General features: G+C 48.6%; 1 protein-coding gene across 2 annotated transcripts; it reads left to right on the top strand.

Moving 5' to 3' along the window:
- The first annotated feature begins 1,286 nt into the window (after positions 1-1,286).
- On the top strand, positions 1,287-20,854 carry ZRANB2 (zinc finger RANBP2-type containing 2). 2 transcript variants are annotated; one of them, XM_064147504.1, is made up of 10 exons: positions 1,287-1,451; positions 1,964-2,016; positions 2,149-2,257; positions 4,534-4,616; positions 8,775-8,851; positions 9,465-9,602; positions 11,652-11,824; positions 14,417-14,503; positions 17,012-17,176; positions 18,518-20,854. In XM_064147504.1, the coding sequence occupies exons 1-10, from the start codon at positions 1,396-1,398 to the stop codon at positions 18,579-18,581; spliced, it is 1,005 nt and encodes a 334-aa protein (XP_064003574.1). In that variant the 5' UTR covers positions 1,287-1,395; the 3' UTR covers positions 18,582-20,854. The 2 variants fall into 2 exon arrangements, with proteins under 2 accessions (XP_064003574.1, XP_064003575.1); XM_064147505.1 differs by having other exon boundaries at positions 1,291-1,416.
- The last annotated feature ends 1,678 nt before the right edge of the window (positions 20,855-22,532 follow it).

The raw sequence follows: 22,532 nt of genomic DNA, 5'->3' as shown, positions 1-22,532 counted from the left end.
ACTCTCTCATCTCTGAAAACAAGACCCTCTTTACTCTACTTTTCATAGTATCATAGAATCATAGAATCAAACAGGTTGGAAGAGACCTCCAAGATCATCCAGTCCAACCTAGCATCCAGCCCTATCCAATCAACTAGACCATGGCACTAAGTGCCTCATCCAGGCTTTTCTTGAAGACCTCCAGGGATGGTGCCTCCACCACCTCCCTGGGCAGCCCATTCCAATGCCAATCACTCTCTCTGGCAAGAACTTCCTCCTAACATCCAGCCTAGACCTACCCTGGCACAACTTGAGACTGTGTCCCCTTGTTCTATTGCTGGTTGCCTGGGAGAAGAGACCAACCCCCACCTGGCTACAGCCTCCCTTCAGGTAGCTGTATACAGCAATAAGGTCACCCCTGAGCCTCCTCTTCTCCAGGCTAAACAATCCCATCTCCTTCAGCCTCTCCTCACAGGGTTTGTGTTCCAGGCCCCTCACCAGCTTTGTTGCCCTTCTCTGGACACGTTCCAGCACCTCAACATCTCTCTTGAATTGAGGAGCCCAGAACTGGACACAGCACTCAAGGTGTGGCCTGAGCAGTGCTGAATCCAGGGGCAGAATAACCTCCCTTGTCCTACTGGCCACACTGTTCCTGATACAGGCCAGGATGCCATTGGCTCTCCTGCCCACCTGGGCACACTGCTGGCTCATGTTCAGCTACTATCTATCAGTACCCCCTTTTCATCATGTATTGCTTTATTTACTGAAGGGATAGTGTATATGAGGAATTCTGTGTCAGGCTTTCCTGCTCAGGACCACTGAATCATAGAACCATAGACCAGGTTGGGTTGGACGGGACCTTAAAAGTCATTTAGTTCCAACCCTGTGCCATGGGCAGGGTCACCTCCTGCTAGATCAGGCTGGTCCAGGCCTCATCCAACCTAGCCTGGCACTCTTCCGGGCCTAGGAGCTTCCACAACTCCTCGGGGAACCAGGCCAGTTCTACCCTGGAGTTTGGGTTGACAGAGCCACACCGACACCTACAGAGAAATGCCCTTCCGCGACAAAAGGAGCTCGGGCAGGGGCGATGTGTCAGACGGCAGGGCTGAGCAAGGCTCCCTGCTGCCCGCCCCAGCCCTTCCCGTCCAACCGCAGCCGACCCACGGCGGCGCCGCCGGGGGGCGCTGCGCATGCGCACGGCCTGCGGGGCCCTCCGGCCCGCGGGGGGGCGCTGTCTCCGCCCTGAGCTGTCCCCGCCGCTGCCTGACCGGAAAGGCCTGCGGGCGGCGGCGCAGCTCTGCCGCGTCAGCGGGGCTCAGGCGCGGCCGGGCAGCCCGCTCGGCGCAGGACCCAGGTCCTCTCCCCGGCGGCGGCGGCGGCGCTGGGCGCTCGGCTCCGGGCTCGGCGGGGCGCAAGATGTCGACCAAGAATTTCCGCGTGAGCGACGGGGACTGGATCTGCCCCGACAAGAAGTGAGGCGGGCTCCGGGCGCGGGCCTCTGCGGGCGGCAGCCGGGCTCCGGCACGGCCCCGCGCCCGCCGGTGCCGCGGAGCAGCGCGGGCTGGGGCCAGCCGGGGGGAGCCGCGGTCGCTGAGTCTCGGGGGCGGCTGCCCTCACGCCGGGCTGCGCTGAGATCTCCTGCGGAGTTTTACAGCTGCATGGCCCCGGGCTGGAACGGTTCGAGCACCAGCCCGCACCCCGCCGCTGAACGCGGCCTGAGAAACTTGGTTAAATTTGGAGCAAATTGGGCTCGAACTAGAAAAGCGTTTTCCTTTCAAGTGCCCTGTTTGTGCCTGTCCCTGGCAGTGCTCAAAACGAGGCTGAAGGAGGCCTCGAGCAACTCGGATCGAGCAGGAGGTGCCCCTGTCCATGGCAGGGGCTTGGAAATAGATGGTCTTTAGGGTCTCTTCCAGCCCAAACTATTCCACGGGTCCCAGCGTTCAGTTAACCAGCATCTTCATTCTCTTTCTGTTTTCATTTTCAGGTGTGGGAATGTTAACTTTGCCAGGAGAACCAGCTGTAACAGATGTGGCAGAGGTGAGTCTCTCAGATGATCCTTTTCTCCTCAGCTGTTTCTACCTTCTGAACAGAATGCTAAATCTTTACAATTCACCTTAAAGCAGGATGTTTGAGAACAGTTTGGGTTTGTTTGTTTGTTTTCTTTTGCAGAAAAAACAACAGAAGCCAAGATGATGAAAGCTGGAGGGACTGAAATAGGAAAGACACTGGCTGAAAAGAGTCGTGGCCTCTTCAGTGCTAATGACTGGCAGTGTAAAACGTAGGTTAAAGACTGCAGGGTGTTCTCCCAGAGCCACGGATGCCTCATTTTGTCAGTGTCAGTCTGCTTAGACTGATGAGAGAAAAGGGCTATAGACTCAGCAGCTATTCCCAGCATGTTAGGGGTTAGAAGAAACCTCTGGACATCATCCAGTCCAGCCCTCATGCTAAAGCAGGGGCACCCACAGCAGCTTGCCCAGCATCACAGTGGCCAGATTAATTTGGAAGCTCTCCAGAGGAGACTCTGCAGCCTTTCTGGACAGTCTGCTCCAGGGCTCCAGCACCCTCACACCAAAAAAGTTTCTCCTTCTGTTCAGGTGGAACCTTCTGGGTTCCAGTTTGTGCCATTGTCCCTTGGGCCCAGTAGTCCATCTGTGTAGGGCACAGTGGAGAGGGAGGAGATCCTCCCTTGGCTTGTTGGCCACAGCCTTCTTGACTGCAAGGGCACACTGCTAAGAAGCTCCAGCTCAAGCCATTTTCTTCAGGGATGGCTTCAAGCCACAGACATTCACCTGGCATGAGTGAGATCGACCAGGGCTCCCTGAAGGTGAGGGATGTGACGTCTCCCCTTCTACTCCTAGGCTCCAGTTTGTGCCTGTTGCCCCTTGTCTTGCTACAGGACACCTCTGAGAAGAATCTGGCCCCATCCTCTTGACTTTCCAGTTATTTGTTAGCACTCAGAAGATCCCCTGGTACTGTGTGGCTGTGATGGTCATTTCATTGTTGTTCATTGAGCCTCAGCTACTTCAGATGACTGAAGTAAGGTTAAAAAAAAATCAAGACCAAACAAGTAGAAGTTGATGTTTTTGTTTGCTAAGCTTCTCCAGTTCAGAAGAGATGTGTGGGTGGCAGTAACACCTCCCTTCCAGGATGATTGATTCTTCTTAACATTCCCTAAATATTTAATGAATGAAGTTGAGCTCATAGTTACAGTCTTAGATGTTCTTCCAAGACATCAGTGGGGAATATGAAGAGCTGAGCTAGAAAAGGACCCTTAATAAAATGCTTGGTTTGTGGAAAGGTGCTTTGAGCATGGAGGACTTTGCAGGGCTGCAGGTTTGGCTGATGGAGCCAGGTGTCACATCAGGAGTACTTGGGGTTTTGATGACTTCTGCTGTCAGAAGGTGACTTTTCAGCCTGGTGGGTCTCCATTTGTGCTGTTCTGCAGTGACAGATGGCAGGGTGCCTGGGCACCGCTGTTGGTCCCAATACTGGAGGGATTGGCTGCTGGACTGTCAGGCTACCCTGCCACCCAGTGAGACCTGGGCAGTGGGGGAACCTTATGAGGTTTAACAGGAATAAGTGTAGAGTCCTGCACCTGGGAAGGAGCAATACCATGCACCAGCACAGATTAGGGGTTGACCTGCTGGAAAGCACATCCGTGGAGAAGGACCTGGGAGTGCTGATGAGTAACAGATTATCCATGTGGTAGCAATGTGTGCACACAGCCTCTGGAGCATGAGGAAGAGTGTGGCCAGCAGGTCAAAAGAGGTTCTTCTGCTCTACACTACCCAGGTGAGGGCAGGGTACAACTGGAGTACTGAGTCTAGTTCTGGGCTCCCCAATTCAAGACAGAAGGGAACTACTGGAGAGAGTCCAAGAGAGGCTCCATAGATGCTGAGAGGCCTGGAGCAGCTCTGTGAGGAAAAAAGACTGAGAGCCCTGGGGCTGCTGAGCCTGCAGAAGAGCAGCTCCAGAGGAGATGTGATCAATGCTCAGCAAGATATAAAGGACCTGTGAGGGGCAAGAGGATGGGGCCAGACTCTTCTTAGTGCTGCCCAATGACAGGACAAGGGGCAGTGGGCACAAACAAACCCAAGTGATTCCATGTGAGCAGGAGAAGAAACTTTTATGAGGGTGCTGGAGCCCTGGAGCAGGCTGCCTGGGGAGATTGTGGAGTCTCCTTCTCTGGAGAGTTTCCAAACCCAGTTATCCTGGTCAGGCTTCTGTGGGTGCCTCCGCTTTAGCAGGGGAGTTGGACTGGGTCATCACGAGAGCTCATTTCTGACCTCTCCATGATGGAACTTACCTCTTCCTCCTTGATTTGCTTGGTATGATCCTGTTCTTGTCTTCAGGCTGGTGGAATACCCAGCAATTCTTGGCACTTGTTTATCTCTTGGTGACCTTGGAGTCAGTTATGTTGTGCTGGTGACTGCAGATAACTACTGAAACTTGGCAGAGACTTGGGGATAATTACCTGCAGTGGCTTTTTATTATCGTTGCTACTTTAAAAAAAAAGTTTCTTACTCCTCTTTTTTTATCTTTACACCTCCAAAGATGTGGCAATGTGAACTGGGCCAGAAGATCAGAGTGTAACATGTGTAACACCCCAAAGTATGCCAAGTTGGAGGAGAGGACAGGTGAGTTCCTGGTTTAAAATACTGTTTACAAACTGTGGTATAATTTCATAATTAAAGGCTCTTTTTCTGTCACAGTAGAAGAAGCAAAGTTGAGTAATGTTGCATATGTAGGGTTTGCAAGGCTCTCACTCACCAAACAGTTGGACTTTGTCTGCCTTTTTCTGTCTGAACTCAGTGAAAAACACCCTGGCGTGAACATGGAGCTGTCAGGGCAGGTCCAGAGGAGGTCATGGTGATGATCAGAGGACTGGAGCACCTCTGCTCTGAGGACAGGTTGAGAGAGTTGGGGCTGTTCAGCCTGGAGAGGTCTCAAAGCTGTGTAAATGTGGTGCTGAGGGAGATGGTTTAGTGGTGCTCTGGTGGTGCTGGGTTAGTGGTTGGACTTGGTGATCCTCAAGGTCTCTTCCAACCAAATCCACTCTGTGATTCTATGTGAAGAAGAGAAGCATAGAGAACACAGTGTGTTATTAGAAGGCTGCAGGAGCAGTCTTCTACTTTCTGAAGGGGCTATAGGAGAGCTGGGGAAGGACTTTCTACAAGGGCTTGTGAAAAGGAGAAGGGGCAATGGCTTTGGGCCAGAAAAGGAGAGATTGAGACTGGAGATGAAGAAATTCTATATAGTGAGGGGGGTGAGACTGGAACAGGTTGCCCAGGGAGGCTGTGAATGTCCTGGAAGTGTTCAAGGCCAGGGTGGATGAGACCTGATGTAGTGGGAGGTGTCCCTACCCATGGCAGGGGGCTTGGAACTGGATGACTAAGATCCCTTCCAAGCTAAACCATTTCATAATGTAAATTAATCTGTAGCTTCCTGGAGCTGATCATTTTTAGAAGTGTGTGGATGCTATGATGATTTAACCTGGAAATTCAAGAGACCTGCTAAAAATGCCTCCTCTTTTGATTTGGACACAAGAGCTTTGGAAGGAGTAAACCAACATTTAGTTAGACTCCCAGAAGTCTGTTGTCTGCATATTGTCCACCCAGAGAGGGTTCTGCAGTCACATAGCAGGGTTTGTGCCTGTGGAGGTGAGACCAGTATCTCCTAAGGTGTACTGAAGGTTGGTCACACTGTGACACATTTCAAGTTCCTCCTGAATTAAGCATGAAGCCTGTAAGTAGAGCAGGAGATGTCCTTACAGCAGGGCTGTGGATATTTATACTGCACCTCTGCAGTGGGGTCAGGTGGAGAATTGATGTGCACGGACTAAATTCTCCTCTGCTGGGCACTGGGGAGGCCACGCCTCAAAAACTGGGTTCTGTTTTGGCCCCCTTACTCCAAGCAGGACACTGAGAGGCTGGAGCAGATCCAGGGAAAGGCAGCAAAGCTGGGGAAGGGTCTGAAGAACAGGGCTGGTGAGGAGCAGCTGAGGGAGCAGGGGGTGTTTAGAGAAAAAGAAGCTGAGGAGAGACCTTATTGCTCTCCACCTCCCTGAACGGAGGTTGGAATGAGGTGGGGATAGTCTCCCTATGAACAAGTGACAAGACAGTAAAAAATGTCCTCAAGTTGCCCAGTAGAGGTTTAGCTTGGACATGAGGAACAATTTCTTCCCCTTGAGGATCATCAAGGCCTGTTCCAAGCTACCCAGGGCAGTGGTGGAGTCCCTGTTCCTGGAGAGGTTTCAAAGCTGCATAGATGTGGTGCTGAGGGAGATGGTTAGTGGTTCCCTGGCAGTGCTGGGTTAGGGCTTGGACTTGGTGATCCTCAAGGTCTCTTCCAACCAAATCCATTCTGTGATTCCCTGTGCAAAAGAGAAGCATAGAGAAGAGCACAGAGTATGTTGTTAAAAAGAGACAGAATCTTTTTAAGATTCTTAATACTGTAAGAATATTAAATAATCATATTTAACAGCACTTCATGTAATCTTTCATATGCTTACACCTTTCCCATTTAAATATTCCATTATTTGATAATATTTGGTTAAATTTTCAGGTTCTGATGTCCTTCAGAATACATTTATGGTCCTGCTGTAAGACACCTGCAGTGTCTTTTTTGTGCTGTGAGGGTACCAGAGTGCTGAAGCAGGCACTGGGACTTGCTAGGACAAAGGGTTCAAACTGGACCCGAGGAGGTTCTCCCTGAACAAGATGAGAAACTTGTATTTTGTGAGGGTGCTGAAGCCCTGGAGCAGGCTGCCCAGAGGGGTTGTGGAGTCTCCTTATCTGGAGAGCTTACAACCCCAGCTGGGCATAGCGATGCTGGGCAAGCTGCTGTGGGTGCCCTGCTTTAGCAGGGGGTTGAACTGAATGATCTCCAGAGGTCCTTTCCAACCTCCATTGGGATTGTGAGAATTTTCCACTCACACTATATAAAGCAGCAGGAAGATTTTTCAGGCAAATCTTGCCCAATTCAACCCATCTCCAAAGCATTTATTCCTGTTGCTCCCTGAGGATCCATAGGAGACTTTGTCATGGAATAATTCAACTGTGGGAGCAGACATACCCCAGAAGCCACCAGGTTTGCTTTGTGCAAGTAGGACCTGGCTATAGCAGCAGCAGCTGGGATAGTCCTTAATCAGCATTGCCTTCATCTCAGGTTTTGCTGCTGGCTTCACCAGTGGTTGCTGGAGGCTCTCAGAGGTGAGATTTTGGTCTTTGAGGCAGTATCAGGGCAGTATCACAGAATTAACCAGGTTGGAAAAGACCTCTAGGATCATTGAGTCCAACCTATCACCTAACCCTTCTAATTAACTAAACCCTGGCACCATGCTATTTTTTGGTCTAGCCCCTTGTGCTCATGCAAGCTGAGGTGGTCTGCAGGCACTGGAGTACCCCCAAAGCTCCTCTGGGAAGAAGCTGGGTGTTCAGCACTGCTGTAGCCCTGACATTGCTGGTATTTTTCTTCTTGGGTTTTTTTTTTCATTATTTTAAACTCTTTGCATTCTCTTTGTGTTCTCAGCCACTTTCTCAGCTAGCTTCCTGAGGAACTCTGTTTAATAAGCATGGAGTCACAGATTGACTTAGGTGGGAAGGAACCTGTCAAGGTCCATCTAGTCCACTAGAACAGGTTGCTCAGAGCCCCAGACAACCTCACCTGCAGTGGTTCCAGGGGTGAGGCATCTGCCACCTCTCTGAACGTGGGTCAGGCTCTCACCACCCTCAGTGTCAAATATTTATTCCTTCTTCCACTCTGAATCTTTGAGTTCAAACCACCACCCACTGTCCTGTCACAGCAGGCCCTACTGAAGAGTTTGTTCCAAACTTTCTTCTCAGCATCTTTAAAAACTGAAGGGCACCAGAAGATCTCCCTGAATTCCTCCCTTCTCCAGGCAGAACACTCCTGTGGGATCACAGGAATATGCAGGTTGGCAAAGCCCCTCAGGATCACCAAGGCCAACCTACAACCCTACTCTACAAGAATCACCTTAAACCATAGCCCTGAGCACCACATCCAAACCACCCTTAAACACATCCAGGCTGGGTGACTCCACCACCTCCCTGGGCAGCTTATTGTGGTCCCTGAACACTCTCTCTGTGAAAAATGTCTTCCTAATGTCCAATCTAAACCTCTCCAGCTTCAGCTTGAGGTCATTCCCCCTTATTCTCACTCCAATTACTTGAGAGCAGAGCCAAGCAGCAGCCTCTCCACAATGTCCCCTTCATGTAGTTGTAGACAGCAGTGAGGTCTCCCCTCAGCCTCCTCTTCCTCACACTAACCATCCCCAGCTCCCTCAGTCACTCCTCATAAGATTTATTCTCCAGGCCCTTCCCCACCTTCATTGCCCTCCTCTAGACCTGCTCCAGCACCTCCACATCTCTCCTGTATTGTGGTGCCCAAAACCAAATACAGCACCCAAGGTGTGGCCTTACCAGAGCCAAGTCCAAGGGGACAATCACCTCCCTGCTCCTGCTGGCCAAAGCGTTTGTAATCCAAACCAGGATGCCATTGGCCTTCTTGGCCACCTGGGCACACTGCTGGCTCCTATTCAGCTGCCTGGGCACACTGCTGGCTCATATTCAGCTCCTGTCTACTACAACCCCAGGTCCATTTCTGCCGGGCAGCTCTCCAGCCACACTGCCCCAAGCAGTGTTCCCTTGGAGATCACCTCAGTAAATGCTGTAGGGACATCCTGTATCCACTGAAAGCTTCCACTCAGCTTTGTGCTTATTGTTATTGAACTGGGTGAAGCTCAGGAGGTTGTCTTGTTTTCCCCCTTGTTACAGGCTATGGAGGAGGCTTCAATGAGCGGGAGAACGTTGAGTACATCGAGCGTGAAGAGTCGGATGGGGAGTACGATGAGGTGAGGTCTGGGGGGACACACTTGCTGTGTCTGCTGGGTAGGAGACCTTTGGGTTTGGCACGTTCTTTCTGCTTCATCTCCTTGTCAATTGCTTAGGAGATGCTCAAGGCCAAGTTGGATAAGGTCTTGAGCAACCTGGGCTGGTGGAAAGTGTCCCTGCCCATGGCAAAGGGCTTGGAACTGGATGATTTTGAAGGTCCCTTCCAACCCAAACTGCTGTATAGATCCATGAATTGAGAGTGACTGCACATAGGCTGCCTTTTGGGAGTTTAAGAATGAGTGCAAATTAAACTGGTGCAAGCTGGCATCAGCACCACTCATGTTGTGATCAACCAGATGTTTAATAAACACATCCCACAGACACCAATATTAATTACTCTCCTATCAACCTCAGATTTCCATTAATCTTCTCTTCCATTAATCCATTAATTCAATCTAAAACAAGCCTCTCTTGACAAAGTTTCTTGCTGCTAATTGATGTTTCATGACCCTTCTCCTTCCCCTGGAGCACCACCTTCTTGTGACTTGATTTATTTTCATCTGACTTTATCAACAAAAGCAGCTGGAGGTGATTTTTGAGTCACTCCTAATGGAATGGGTTTTGTTTTTGTAGTTTGGGCGCAAGAAGAAAAAGTACAGGGGGAAGCCAGTTGGTCCTGCATCTATTCTGAAGGAAGTAGAAGATAAAGAATCTGAAGGAGAAGATGAGGAGGATGAGGATGAAGATCTGTCCAAATATAAATTGGATGAGGTAGTGTGTTTTAATTTTTGCTTCTATCTGTGTTTTTTTACTCCAGTACTGTTTAGTGTTGAGTAGCTAAAGATCACAGTATCATCAGGGTTGGAAGAGACCTCACAGATCATCAAGTCCAACCCTTTACCACAGAGCTCAAGGCTATACGGTCTGGATCATAGTTGCCTTCAGAGCAGTTCAGAGGAGCAGCTGCCAGTGGTGATGCCTGCAGCTTCCCTACAGCCTGTGCACAAGCTGGTTTCTTCTGAATACCAGAGTGAGCTCTTCTGGCCAAGAAAGCTCTATGGAGAAGGACCTTGGAGTCCTGGGAGAGGCATAAGTTATCTATGACCCAGCGATGTGCCCTCATGGCCAAGGAGGCGAATGGTTTCCAGGGGAGCATGAAGAAGAGTGTGGCCAGCAGGTCAAAGGAGGTTCTCCTCCCCCTTGACAGTGCCCTGGTGAGGCCACATCTAAAGTTCAGTGCCCAATTCTGGGCTTCCCAGTTCAGGAGAGTCCAGTGGAGGCTTCAAAGATGCTGAGAGGCCTAGAGCATCTCTGTGAGGAGGAAAGACCGAGAGCCCTGGGGCTGTTGAGCCTGCAGAAGAGCAGCCTGAAAGGGCATCTGTGCAATGCTCAGCAAGAGATAAATGATGTGTGGAGAGCAAGAGGATGGGGCCCGACTCTTCTCAGAGATGTCCTGTTATAGGATAAGGAGCAACAGGCACAGACTGGAACCCAGAGGGTTCCACCTGAACAGCAGGAGAAACCTCTTTGTTGTGAGGGTGCTGGAGCCCTGGAGCAAGCTGCTCAGAGAGGTTGTGGAGTCTCCTTGTCTAGAGAGCTTCCAAGCCCAGCTGTGTATTGTGATACTGGGCAAGCTGCTGTGGGTAGCCTTGCTTTAGCAGGCAGTTTGAACTAGATGGTCTTTAAGATTCCTTCCAACCCAAATCATTATGATTCTGTGAAATAACAGAAAATGAGAATTCAGATGATGGTTTTTGTGCAGGCCTTTCAGTAATTTGTCTTGAAGCACAAGCTTCCAGTCACTTTTATCATAGAATTGGAAACAGCCTCTAGGATTGAGTCCAGCCATTGACCCAGCACCACTATGATCACTAAACCATGTCTCCAGGTCCCACGGCCAGACATTTTTTGAACACCTCCAGAGATCGTAGCTCCAGCACCTCCCTGGACAGCCTGTTCCAATGCTGGGTGGTAGGTTGGACTGGATGATCTTAGAGGTCTCTTGCAACCTGGTTGCATCTGTGATGATAATTTTGTGATGATGAATGCCTGACCACTGTTGCAGGAAAGAACCTAACCCTCCTCTGGCACAATTTCAGGCCATTTCCTCTCCTCCTATCACCTGATACTAGGCGGAAATCACCAACCCCCACCTGCAGGAAGTAAAAACACCAGTGGCATCCTGGCCTGCATCAGGAATGGTGTGGTCAGCAGGAGCAGGGAGGTCATTCTGCCCCTGTACTCTGCACTGGTCAGACCACACCTCGAGTACTGCGTTCAGTTCTGGGCCCCCCAGTTTAAAAGGGACGTTGAGATGCTTGAGCGTGTCCAGAGAAGGGCGACAAGGCTGGTGAGAGGCCTTGAGCACAGCCCTACGAGGAGAGGCTGAGGGAGCTGGGATTGTTTAGCCTGGAGAAGAGGAGGCTCAGGGGTGACCTTATTGCTGTCTACAACTACCTGAGGGGTGGTTGTGGCCAGGAGGAGGTTGCTCTCTTCTCTCAGGTGGCCAGCACCAGAACGAGAGGACACAGCCTCAGGCTGCGCCAGGGGAAATTTAGGCTGGAGGTGAGGAGAAAGTTCTTCACTGAGAGAGTCATTGGACACTGGAATGGGCTGCCCGGGGAGGTGGTGGAGTCGCCGTCCCTGGAGCTGTTCAAGGCAGGATTGGACGTGGCACTTGGTGCCATGGTGTAGCCTTGAGCTCTGTGGTAAAGGGTTGGACTTGGTGATCTGTGAGGTCTCTTCCAACCCTGATGATACTGTGATACAACCAAAACAGCAAAATGTTTGCTTATTCTTTTGTCTGTCTGCCCTTTTCAGGATGAGGATGAAGATGATGCTGACCTTTCGAAATACAATCTTGATGCCAGTGAAGAAGAGGACACTAATAAGAAAAAGAAACCCAATAGGCGCAGTCGCTCTAAGTCTCGATCTTCTCACTCACGCTCTTCTTCGCGCTCATCCTCTCACTCAAGCTCAAGGTCTAGGTCCAGGTAAACGGGTACAGGTCAAGGGTAACACCAGGCAAAATGTCAGTATCTAACTTCTTTATTTACCTTTTTCTTTTTTTTTTGATTGCTTTTATACTTTTAGTTTAAATATTGTTAATGATTTTATGTGCCCAGGTAGATCGTGTCCTTATTCTGACCTCCTCTGGACCCTCAGGGAGGCTTCTTGTGTCTCACTGTTTATGTAAATGAACTGAACTCGATGTTTCTGCTGAACCTTTCCAATGAACTGCAAAATGTTACTTAACAATTTCATTTTCAGGCATCTTGGTTCAAGGGGTGAAGTGTTTGTAGCAGTGTTGGGGTGTTGAACACCTGAGACCTTGAGCAATGTGCTCTAGTGGGAGGTGTCCCTGCCCATGGCAGGGGAGTTGGAACTAGATGATCTTTAAGGCCCCTTCCAACCCAAACCATTCTATGAATCTATAAAAGACAGCAGCAGAATTTTCTTGAAGTGGGAAATGGTGGCACAAGAGGCAGCCATAGAATCATAGAACTTCAGGTTGCAAAAGCCCTTTCAGATCATCCAGTCCAACCATTCTCTAACTCTACCAAGGCTGGGGCTGAACCATGTCCTCAGCACCAAATCTCTGCCTCTTTTAGACACTTCCAGGGATGGAGATTCAACCACCTCCCTGGGAAGCCTGTTACAGTGTTTGAGAATGCTTTCAGTGAAGAACTTTCTTCTAATGTCCAACTTAAACCTCCCCTGGAGGAACTTCAGGCCGTTTTTTCTTGTCCTGTGACTTTTTATTAGGGAGAAGAGACCAGGTCCTACCTGGCTCCAACCTCCTTTCAGGAAGTTGTAGAGAGCCAGAAGGTGTCCCCTCAGCCTCCTCTTACCTAGCCTGAACACCTCCAGTTCCCTCAGCTACTTCTCACCCAGCCCTGTTCTCCAGGCCCTTCAGCATCTTCGTCGACTTTCTCTGGACTCTGACAAGAGTCTGGCCCCACTTGCTTGCACCCCACCCTTCATCTCTTGCTGAGCATTGCTCAGATCCCCTCTGGGGCTGCTCTTCTGCAGGCTCAACAGCCCCAGGGCTCTCATCATTTCCTCCTCACGGAGCTGCTCCAGGCCCCTCAGCATCTTTGCAGCCTCCCCTGGACTCTCTGTAGTAGTTCCCTGTCTCTCTTGAACTGGAGAGCTTGTGTCTGGACTCAGTACTCCAGATGTGGCCTCCCTAGGGCAGAGCACAGTGAGAGAAGAGCCAGCCTCAACCTGCTGGCCACACTCTGCCTCATGCCCACAGGACACCATTTGCCTTCTTGGCCATGAGGGCATATTGTTGGCTCATGAGGGGCTTGTTCTCCACTGAGACACAAGTGTGTTGCCCTCTGTAGGGGCAGTTCAACCAGCACAGACTACATTTCAGTGTAGTCATTATTTTGTGGAGTGGGCAGTTCAGAGGCCCTCATCCAGCCATAAATTTGTTCATTAGTTCACAAATGTCAGCATCAAAGTCAAAGGAGGTTGTCCTAAGGGAAATTAGCTGAAGTTCTTGCAATTTCCTGGTGAACTTTAAGCTTCTAGCTACAGACAATTCATTGGAAGTTAACCTCTGTCAGTTGTGGATGCTTACTTGTGTTTTTTAAGAAGGTTTTAGTCCCTGTCCTGGTTAGGTTGTGTTCACACTGCCTTTATTTAGCACACCAAATGAAAAGGACGTGGTGGTGATAGCAGCTGGGAAGCTGACAGCATGTGGAAGATACTTTTCCTGAAGAAATGATTAGAATTTGATTGCAGTGCTGCCTCTTTACAGTGGTTCCTGCACCTTTTGATCTCATTTGTAGTTACCTTTTGTGGTTTGTGCTTTAAAGAAAACCAGAGCATCCCACAATCAGGGAATCATTAACGTTGGAGAAGACCTCCAAGATCAGCAACGTGATCAATTAACATGAAAAAATGGAACATAGTCCTGAGTAGTTAAAATAGTGTTCATTTTGTCTGGTTTTAAGAGAATAACTAATTCTTGATGTTTAGTGCAGGAGAAAGTCTTTATGAAGCCTTGAGCAACCTGCTCTAGTGGAAAGTGTCCCTGCCTCTGGCAGGGGGGTTGGAACTAGATGATCTTAAAGGGCCCTTCCAATCCAAACCATTCTCTCATTCTTTAAATCTCTGGATCTGTGAACCTCTGGAAGCTCAGAACTTCTTCTGACACACTTGTCAGCCCTACCTTGAGGAGCTAGCCAGCCCAAATTCCTTCCCTATCTACTTTTCAAGCAACTTGATGGTTTTCAAGTTAAAGCACAAACCCAAAGTTAAGGCCTGGAGCTCATGAAGTAGTGAGTAGATTTGCAGTGGTGTGGTTTTGTTTTGCCAGGTGACTGCAGTCCTGTTTAATTTCTCTGTCATTAAAAGCTGACTTGATTATTTTTAATGCACCATCTCACTATCAGTTATCTGTGTTCGAAGTGTGCTGTGATACTGGGGGAGCAGGAGGGGAATGGTCACTTCTCCAGTAGCTCTAGGCCAAACTGTGTTGCTTCATGGTTGTCTCTGCTGCTAACAACTGCAGATCTTCTGCTAAATGCGAGTCAGACACTGGAAGGAAAAAAAATACTTCCCTGTTGTTTCAGGTCCCATTCAAGAAGTTCTTCCAGTTCCAGATCAAGATCTCGTTCCAGTTCCAGAGAACAATCTAGATCTCGTGGGTCGAAATCAAGGTGAATGAGGTAGCACTCTGTCCTTGCAGAGAGAGCCAAAGGGCAGAAGAACCAACCTCTGGTTGATTTCATCCTGGTCAAAAAACCTTAACACAGGTTCACAGATTGCGTCAGGTTGGAAGGGACCCTCAAAGGTTATCTTGTCCAACCCCCCTTCAATCAGCAGGGACACCTCCAACTAGAGCAGGCTTCCCAGGGTCTCATCAAGTCTGATCTTGAATGTCTTCAGGGATGAGGCTTCAACCACCTCTCTGGGCAACCTGTTCCAGTGTTTCACCACCCTCACTCTGAAGAGCTTCCTCCTGATGTCTAACCTAAATCTCCCCTGCTCCAGTTTCAAACCATTGCCCCTTGTCCTATCACCACAGGCCCTTCTAAACAATCTCTCCCCAGCCTTCCTGTAGGTCTCCTTCAGGTACTGGCAGGTACTCTGAGGTCTCCTTGGAGCCTTCTCTTTTCCAGGCTCCCTCAGCCTGTCCTCGTAGAAGAGGTGCTGCAGCCCTCTGAGCCCTGAGGCCTCCTCTGGACCTGCTCCAGCAAGTCCTATCCTGTGTTGAGAGTCCCAGGGCTGCACACAGTACTCCAGGCAAGGTCTCGCCAGAGCAGAGCATTATCTCCTTTTGTTTTCAGAAGTCAGAATTGCAGGGGTCTCTGCACGAGCCTGTTACCACCACAGATGTATTTCTTGAGAGTGAAGGTTTGGTTATAGATTTTTAGTCTGAGCTAAGCTAGAGGATGGACACCACAGATCATCTTCACTTGGAAGGAAGAAGAATTTGAGTGTGTGTGCTTCAGGACTCTTTGCTGGTTCTGCTTGGTGTGGAAGCACGTTAGAAAACACAAAATGCTCCTGGCTCTGAGTTTATAGAATCATAGAATTGTTTGGGTTGGAAAAGCCCTCTAGGATCAAGTCCAACTTTCAACCTAACACCACCACGGCCACTAAACTATGTCTCCAAGTGCCATGGCCACACATTTCTTGAACACCTCTGGGGTTGGTGACTCCACCACCTCCCTGGGCAGCCTGTTCCAATGCCTGAACACTCTTGCAGGACAGAAATTGTTGTTCCTCATGTCCAATTTAAACCTCCCCTGGCACAGGAGGGAAGTGCTGTCAGATGCCCACTAGATAATGCTGCTGTTACCTTCATAATTCGAAGAGGAACATCTCAAAATGTTGGTAGTGAACCTTGTGAGGAACTGCCAGGAGTTATAGCTAGGTCATACAGCAGTGACTGACCTGTGTAGTAGAGTCAGCAGAGCATGCAAGTTGCTTCAGGTGACCTGTTAGCAGCACCTCTTGTGATGAAGATCATTGCCACCTCCATGCAGGCAGAGAGTTTTGAACCTGTCAGTAAGGAAAGCTGAGTTGGGAAGAGAAAATCCCAAGTGGTGCCACCTCACTTTGGTGGCAGAAACATGCTGTGGATGATGCCCTAAGGGTCAGCTGAGATGGAATCTGTGATTTTTAGGAAGATAAAATCATGTCTGTGCTCTCTCAGGTATTAGATTGCTTGTTGCAAGGCATCCACCAAGTGTGTTAGGAGCAGGACTGTGTTCTTATGTACAGTGAGAGCCCTGAAAACACTTCACCAGCAATATCAATTCTGTGATGTTTGGGTTTCTTTTGGACATTTTATCCAACTTGTTGGGGAAAAAAACAGCCCTGTTAGATGTTTTTCTATTACTGGAGAGTTACAGTTTGGAAATTTAATCTGGTTTTCACACAAGTGGGTTGTTTTTTTCTTGGCTTTTCAGATTTTTGAGTGAAGCTGGTTCATTTTTATCCTTTTTGGGTATTAAAGAGGGGATTTAAGTATTTTGGTTACTTTCCACGCAAAATTACTTGGAGATATGTCAGTAGATCACTTCTGAAGGGTTTTATTGTTCTGCTAAGGACTTTGTAAAAGTCCAGTGTGAAATACCCAGTAATGGGAAGTGAACCATCATTAAATCAGGGTTAAATTTGCAGTTTGGTTTTCAAGCCAAGAACTGTTATTAACGAGTTAATCAGGGTTAAATCTGGTTTTCAGTCTCAAAGCTTTAAATGTTTCAAGGAAAAGCTGAAAAGTTTGGTGAAATGTTTGCAGAAAAGGTTGAAGGGCTTGGAGGAGGAAAGGTTTTTCATTCAAAAGCTTTGTGAGTAACCTCTGAGGAGGATCCTTAGGTAGGCCACCTGCTGTCCCCTTCTCCCATCTCTGTTTTTTTTGTCCAAATGGGTCATTCTGGTGAGTGCTGGAAGGAGGTTTCCAAACCTGCATCAAGAAACACTACTTAGCAAACTTTCTTAGAGGAAACTTCATGTCAGGAGAAGGCTTTGTTGGCAGGTATCTGAGGAGTAAGTATGAAAGCACCCAGGTGTTGATGTGACCGTGCTCTGGTGGCACTAGAGTAGGGAGCCCTCGTCCAAACTGTCTCTGTTTGTTCTTTGCTTTGTTGTTTTGTTGGCTTTTGTTTCCTAATAATTACTACCAGAATTAAATCTGATTTATTTCTTAATCAATAAAGATCCAGCTCCAGGTCCTACAGGGGTTCTTCCACCCCAAGAAAAAGATCTTACTCAAGCTCTCGTTCCTCCTCTTCCCCTGAGAGAAGCAAGAAGAGAAGTCGTTCTAGATCCTCTTCATCTGGTGATCGCAAAAAAAGACGATCGAGATCACGGTCACCCGAAAGGTTTGGGTTTATGTAGAATAAGAATTGGCTGTATTTGAAATGTGTGGTTTTTAGTTTTGCTTTTGGGGGGGATTGTTTTATTTTGCTCTGAAGGATTCTCTGGGAAAGAATGCTGAGATTCAAAGTCTGTCCCTCACTGGGCAAGAGCTGAATCGCATCAGTTGCAATGCAGAGTAGGTTCCTCACTGGGCAAGAGTTGAATCCCATCAGTTGCAATGCAGAGTAGGTTCTTCACTGGGCAAGAGTTGAATCGCTTCAGTTGCAATTCAGAGTAGGTTCCTCACTGGGCAAGAGCTGAATCGCTTCAGTTGCAATTCAGAGTAGGCTCCTCACTGGGCAAGAGTTGAATCCCATCAGTTGCAATGCAGAGTAGGTTCCTCACTGGGCAAGAGTTGAATCCCATCAGTTGCAATGCAGAGTAGGTTCCTCACTGGGCAAGAGTTGAATCCCATCAGTTGCAATGCAGAGTAGGTTCCTCACTGGGCAAGAGTTGAATCCCATCAGTTGCAATGCAGAGTAGGTTCCTCACTGGGCAAGAGTTGAATCCCATCAGTTGCAATTCAAAGTAGGTTCCTCACTGGGCAAGAGTTGAATCCCATCAGTTGCGATTCAGAGTAGGTTCCTCACAGGGCAAGAGCTGAATCCCTTCAGTTGCAATGCAGAGTAGGCTCCTCACTGAGCAGGAGTTGAATCCCATCAGTTGCAATTCAGAGTAGGTTCCTCACTGGGCAAGAGTTGAATCCCATCAGTTGCAATTCAAAGTAGGTTCCTCACGGGGCTAGAGTTCTGTCAGTTGTGATTCAGAGTAGGTTCCTCACGGGGCAAGAGTTGAATCCCATCAGTTGAGATTGAGTAGGTTCCTCACTTTCCCCTGCTCTTTACTACATAATTAAAACCTTCATAAATTGCCCTTTTCTTTTTGGTGAAATTCCTCTTGCTGGGAGCATGGGGAAAGAGCTGCTCCTCTCCCTCCCTTGCTGCAGCTGCCCCACCTCCCTTGTTGCAGCTGGCTCTCTTCTCACAGTTGATCCCTGTTACAGTGGTCCCTCTTGCAGCTGATGTGAACATGACTGATTTTCACAAGTCAATACTGCAACTAGAAATCATTTTTGCAGTATTAACTTCAGATTATTTGTGGGGTTTTAATATTAAATGGATGAGTTTAAAGTGGTTTAGAGCTGTTTTTGTGCTCCTAGAAGCCCCCTTAGCTGCTATCCTTTGACTTCCAGCTACTGTAGGATGAAAACTACTCCAAAAATAAAGGGGTGGGGGGGAGGGGGGCTGCTGAAATGAACTCCCAACTTATTTTTTTGCATGCTCTCTCCCGTTTGTATCTTGCAGACGCCGCAGATCATCATCTGGATCTTCTCATTCTGGTTCCCGCACGAATTCTAAAAAGAAATAACGTGCAAAAAGCTCACACATTTCAAACAAACAAACCAACCAAACAAAAACAAAAAATCAACAACAAAATCCAGTCAGTGCATGAGACATTTTTACAAAGTTGGTGTCTTAACTTGGTCAGAAGTGCTGAATCTGCTAGTAGAGGTGCATGTCTGTCCTTGCTTGCTGGAAACCTGCAGCTTTGTTCATTCATCAGACAAACAAAAAAAATACCTGAGGTAGCATTTTAAGCCATAAACTGCCCACAGGAGGTGTGAAGTTTTTAATTGGTTGGCTAAGGAGAGGTTGATTAATTTTTAAAGACTCAGTTTACTGGATCCCTGGCTCTGGTATACACACCTGAGCAGGTGCAGGTTGGATATGGCCTACCACAACTCTGCTCTTCAGGGCACACAAACAGTGCCTGAGGATGTTCTTCTGGTCACAGGCAATGCCTGAGGGCGCTCTTCAGGTCATGTACTGCCTGAGGGTGCTCTTCAGGGCACACAGACAGTGCCTGAGGCTCTTCCAGGTCACAGGCAATGCCTGAGGGCACTCTTCAGGTCATGTACTGCCTGAGGGTGCTCTTCAGGGCACACAACACAGTGCCTGAGGCTTTCCAGGTAACAGGCAATGCCTGTGGGCACTCTTCAGGTCATGTACTGCCTGAGGGTGCTCTTCAGGGCACACAACACAGTGCCTGAGGCGCTCCAGGTCACAGGCAATGCCTGAGGGCACTCTTCAGGTCATGTGCTGCCTGAGGGTGCTCTTCAGGGCACACAAACAGTGCCTGAGAATGCTCTTCAGGTCAGTATCTGAGGAGCAGAGGAAGAACCCCTGAGCTTTCTGCATCCAACCCTTGAGCTTGTCTGATGGAGCTCGTATGGGACCACAAGAGATTTAAGGTAGCTGTAGGGCTGGTGTCACCTTTTGGATGACAGTAGTGAGCAATTAGCTCTAATTCTTTGTTGTGTTTCTGTGTTGAAGTGAAAGTAGAGCTGGGTGCCCTCTTCTTTAGCTGTGCTCAGTGCATAGTAACTGTGAAACACCCAATCCATCCTAGGCTTCTGTAGAGTTAGACCTCATTCCTTCAAAGTGAGGGTGGTTGAGACATCAAGTGTTGTCCTCTCCCGCTGCTTGAGTGCCCCTCCTTAGAAACCACTTGCTGCCAGCAGTAGTTCTGGCACGTGTGGACCCTGGACCTTGCCATCCTGAATGACTCCAGGATCCTTTAGGAGCTACTCTTTGAGTGTAGAATTAGCTTCTTGGGATCAAGTTGAAGCTTCTGCAGGCCGCCTGTAAAATTCATCTGGGGGATGACTTAACAATTTTCAAGGTATTGGAATTTTATTTCTATTTAAGAATAAACGGAGTAGAAAGTTTTGGCATCTTCCATGTGTTCTCATCACTCTGTGGGGTGTGGTTTTGTTTTGTTTTCCTTGTCCTTTCGAGATCATTTATGGCTTAAAATGCTTTATTGACTCGGATTTTACTAGCAAATGCCCCAGTCAAACTTTTTGGTCTCTCTTGAGCTCTGTTTGGTTAAGACAGGTTTTGAGTTCATCAGTGCCATCATAAGGTAAGTATGGTAAGGCAAAAACGTCTGTATCTGAGGAAAATGATTCCCTTTTTTTTTTAAGCAAAGAGCATTTTTATTTGCACAGTTCAAAACTTCAGCCAGATTCTGTTTTTTTTTTTTTTCCTCCCCAAACCAACTGCACCCTAAAACCCAAGAGCAAAACCTTGAAAGATAAAGTTCTGCTTAACTTCAGTTTGCTCAGAGAAGCAAAATGTTTTTTTGGGGGTGTTTTTTTGGTGTAAAAATCTTTCATTAACCTCTCTCTTTTTTTGCAGATAAATGCTCTGTAGCCTTCTCTTTAATGCTTTAATTCCTAATTCCAATGCTAAACGTTGTGTAGGGTCACACAAGAGCAGGTTTTAGTCTTGTAACTGTGCCTCTGACAATTTCCAAGTCCTCAAAACTGTACAGATCAGATCAAAGAGATGCTTTGTTGTTAGCTGCTTTTCTTTTTTTTGAGGGGGGAGGGGACTTGGTTGTTTTTCTGGGGGGAGGTTTTGGGTGGTTCTTTGGGTTTGGTTTTTTGGTTGGGTTTTTTTCCCCCTTCTCTTCTTGTGCTTTGTATTCAGATTGTTGCTGTACTTGAAGAGATGAGAGGTTTTAACTTTAGCAGACAGACAAAAGGAAAAAAATCTGGTTTCATTTGGCTTTAGATTTAAAATTGTAAGGCAAAGATTATTCTGTAGACAAAAATGTAAATAAAAGCTGTGAGTTAACTGTGGTGAGTCCTTTTCTCTTGCAGACATCAGCAAGCTTCCATTTCAAAGAATCCTGGAATGGTTTGGGTTGGAAGAGACTTTTCAAGGTGATCTTGGTCACCTTCAGACACTGGAAAGGTACTACAGGGCTTTGAGGAGACCTTGGAGTGACCTTGCAGTATCTGAAGGGAGTCTGCAGGAGGGGTGGGGAGGGACTATTGACAAGGTCTTGTAATGACAGGATGAGGAGGAATAGGTTTAAACTCTTGGAGAGGATGTTAGGAACTGGATGTTAGGATAGAAGCTCTTCAAAGTGAGTGTGGTGAGACAGTGGCACAGGTTGCCCACGGATCCCAGATTCTGTGATCCACAACCTCCCTGAAGATGTTGACAGTCAGGCTGGATGAGGCCTTGAGTGACCTGTTCTAGTGGGAGGTGTCCCTGTCAGTGGCATGGGGTTGGAACTGGCTGAGCTTCGAGGTCCCTTCCAACCTAAACCATTCTATGATCTTCCAAGACCCTGTCACGGGCAGGGGCATCTTCCATTACACCAGGTTACTCAAGGTCTAAACCAGCCATGCATGGGTTGACCTGCTAGAGAGCAGCTTCATGGAGAAGGCCCTAGAAATGCTGGTGGCCAGTGAGTTAGCCATGGGACAGCAGTGTGCCCTCATGGCCACGAAGGACAATGGTCTGGTGGTGTATTAAAGAAGTGTGGCCAGGAGGTTGAGGGAGATTGTCCTTCCACTCTGTTCTGGTGAGGATGTGGCTGAAGTACTGTGTCCAGTTCTGGGCTTCCCAGTTTGAGAGGAGCAGGGAGCCACTAGAGTCCAGTGTAGGCTACAAGAGTGATGATGGACAGGAATGTCAGTCTGATGAGGAAAGGATGAGGCCTGAGAAGCTCCAGTGGGGATCTTACTGATGTTTACAAGTATCTGGGGGGTGGGTGTCAAGAAGCAGCCAAGCTCTTCTCTGTCGTACTCAGTGACAAGACATGGGGCAACAGGCACGAACTGGAACTTGGGAAGTATGACCTGAAAAGGAGAAAATTATTTGGTGTGAAGAGTGCTGGAGGCCTGGAGCAGGCTGCCCAGAGATGTTGAGGAGTCTCTGGAGAACTTCCAACCTCAGCTGGGCATTGTGATGCTGGGCAAGCTGCTGTGGGTGCCCCTACTGTGGCAGGGTTATTGGATTGGATGATGTCAATAGGTCCCTTCCAGCCCCTACCATTCCATGATTTTGTTGTTCTGAGTGTTAGAGGTATTTGTGCTCCATCTCTTCTTTATAGAGTTTAGAGGAAGCAGTGTGTTCACAGCATCCCAGTATGGTGGGCACAGGAAGACACCTCAGTAGATCATCCACTTCAACCTCTGCTAAAGCAGGGGCCCCCACAGCAGCTTGAGCAGGATGACTGTGCCCAGGTGGGCTTGGAAGCTCTCCATAGACGCCGCAAACAATCTGAGCAGCCTGCTCCAGGGCTCCAGCACCCTCACACCCAGGGAGTTCTTTCTCTTCTTATGAAACCTGGGTTGCAGTTTGTGCCCACTGCCCCTTGTTCTGTCCTTGGGCGGGATGACTGAAAGGTCTACGATTAAGGCGCCGGGCCCCGGACGGAGCGGACGGGGACAGCGGCGGTGCCACCCGGGGGCAGCAGAGCTCGGAGGCCGGGCTCAAGCAGCGCCCGTCACAGCCGTCG

Source organism: Pogoniulus pusillus, chromosome 8 (genome assembly GCF_015220805.1).
Source record: "Pogoniulus pusillus isolate bPogPus1 chromosome 8, bPogPus1.pri, whole genome shotgun sequence".
Classification (NCBI taxonomy): Eukaryota; Metazoa; Chordata; class Aves; order Piciformes; family Lybiidae; genus Pogoniulus; species Pogoniulus pusillus.
This window is presented reverse-complemented; position numbering and strand designations above follow the sequence as displayed.

What these genes read in the sequence shown, in the direction of transcription:
- ZRANB2 (XM_064147504.1), top strand. Translation starts at nt 1,396, where the DNA reads ATGTCGACCAAGAATTTCCGCGTGAGCGACGGGGACTGGATCTGCCCC. An exon ending in CCAAATATAAATTGGATGAG is followed by an intron (nt 9,603 to 11,651) that starts GTAGTGTGTTTT and finishes TGCCCTTTTCAG; the next exon opens with GATGAGGATGAAGATGATGC. An exon ending in AGATCACGGTCACCCGAAAG is followed by an intron (nt 17,177 to 18,517) that starts GTTTGGGTTTAT and finishes TGTATCTTGCAG; the next exon opens with ACGCCGCAGATCATCATCTG.